The sequence below is a fragment of the Chondrus crispus genome, genomic scaffold (genome assembly GCF_000350225.1).
Source record: "Chondrus crispus Stackhouse genomic scaffold, scaffold_17, whole genome shotgun sequence".
NCBI classification, from domain to species: domain Eukaryota; phylum Rhodophyta; class Florideophyceae; order Gigartinales; family Gigartinaceae; genus Chondrus; species Chondrus crispus.
In genome coordinates this window covers 313726-315580 of record NW_005179069.1, presented here as the reverse complement: position 1 = coordinate 315580, position 1855 = coordinate 313726, and the positions used below count along the sequence as shown (strand labels likewise).

Genomic DNA, 1855 nt, shown 5'->3' with positions numbered 1-1855 from the left:
GGCGTCACGCTGGACATCCACTGCGACGCGGCGCGCGGGAGGGCGATGGTGCGCGGCGCGTCGAACAGAGGGAGCATCCGGCAGCGCGCGGGCGGCGTGGCGTGGAACGTCGCCGAAGCGGCGCGGCGCGGCGGCGCGGCGGTACGGTTTGTGTCGGCGGTCGGCGACGATGTGGCCGGCCGCGCCGTGCTGGAGTGGGTGCGAGGCGGCGTGGGGGCCGATGCGGTGCGCGTGCGCGCGGGGAGACGCACGGCCGCGTGCTGCGTGGTGCACGATGAGAGCGGCGATCTTGCGGTACGTCGGCGGCGCGAGCGGCTAGTAGTGCAAACGTGCACGGTGGGATGAGCGGCTGGTGCGAGCTATAGATTCTGACGGCGCAGGTGGCGGCGATTCTGATTGCGTTGCGCGGGCGGGTGTGGTCTCTTGATGGCGCACGTGCGTAGATGGGGATCGCAGACTTCGACGACGTGTTCCGCGCGGAGGGCGGGTCACTGATAGCGGAGAGCCGGGACTCGATCGGTGCTGCGCTCCAAACGGCGAAGCTAGCATGCTTCGACGGGAATTTATCACCATCGGATATGTCGGAGCTGGTGGAGATGTGCCGCGAGCGTGGCGTGGGGTGCTGGTACGAGCCGACGTCGACGCAGAAGAGCGGGCGCGTGGTGGAGGCGAAGGTGCTGAGCGAGGTAAAGTACCTGTCGCCCAACGAGGTGGAGGTGGGGCGGCTTGGACGCGCGGTGGGAGGGCCGCGGGGCGCGGGGGTGGAGAGTGCAGCGGAGAACGTGCTAAGGCTCGGCGGCGGCGGGGCAAACGGGCAGGCCGTGCTGGTGACGCAGGGAGCGAAGGGGGTGACGCGGTTCCGGCTCAAGGGGGGTGTGCTGGAGAAGACGCGGTTCAAGGGCGTGCCCGTGCACAGGGTTGAGAATACGACAGGGGCTGGGGATGCGTTTGCGGGGGCGTGCATCGCGGCGCTCGCGAGAGGCGTTGGAGAGGACGAGGCGATCCAAGAGGGGATCCGCGCCGCCGCTGAGAGCTGCAGGGCAGGGGACGGGAAGGAGGTCAGGGCGAAGCTGTGAGGGGGTGCGGGTGTGAGGGGGTGCGGTTAATGAGTGGGCGGGAGGGGCAGTGAAAGGTGAACCGAGTGACGTGGATGTTGGAACGTGGGGACTGGGGATGGGATCTGGGGGGGGGGAGGGGGTTGGTGCGTTGGTGTCGACAGCAGTGAAGTTGGGGTTTGACACAGGAGATACTGCGCAGGTGGCAGTCGCACCAGCAAAGGCAGCGAGCTGCTTCCAAGGGTTTCCATCCGTTTCCATAGATGGGGGGTAGATCGTAGCAAGCCAGCGGCTCGGAAGCATTGAGGAAGCAGCGCGCAAGCAGGCGAGCAGCTCGATCGGCAGCCGCGGCCGGCCATGCAATGCCCCAAACGACGGTTCCGGCACGGTGAGGGGGTTCGTGCCCCCATGGGCCCTTCTCCTTGCGTAATGAGGACAGGGTCGGCCTGCTGCTCGTCGTTAGGAACGGCCCTGGGCCGTTCCTAACGTCATCCTCCCGATATGGAGGGTCGAGGCGAGCAATGGAGTATTGGAGCAATGAATTGCCACGCCAATTGGCAACGCGGCATGCGCCGCGCGAGACGGCCCTCCGCAAGCCTTCAGCGGCAAGGGGCCCGGGAATGCAAAATTTGCATCCCGCCTCCGGCCGGTGTACACGTGTGGCGCCACTGTAATCCGCGTCCTCTCCGGCCTGTCCTCGAGGACCGCGCCCGCCGAACTTGACCCCCACGCCTGCGCGGAAACGTGTTTCCGCACACCTCGCGTTTCTCGCCGCCGCCCGCGTGCCGCGCATGCCGCGC

General features: G+C 67.7%; 1 protein-coding gene across 1 annotated transcript in view; it reads left to right on the top strand.

Annotated features, from left to right (window-relative positions):
* The window catches only part of CHC_T00003056001 (hypothetical protein), a 1239-nt gene extending 961 nt beyond the window's left edge, over positions 1-278 (top strand). The window contains exon 1 of the mRNA XM_005714881.1: positions 1-278. This exon is cut by the window's left edge and continues 961 nt beyond it. Coding sequence (XP_005714938.1) covers positions 1-278 — 278 coding nt within the window.
* Positions 279-1855: the final 1577 nt, after the last annotated feature.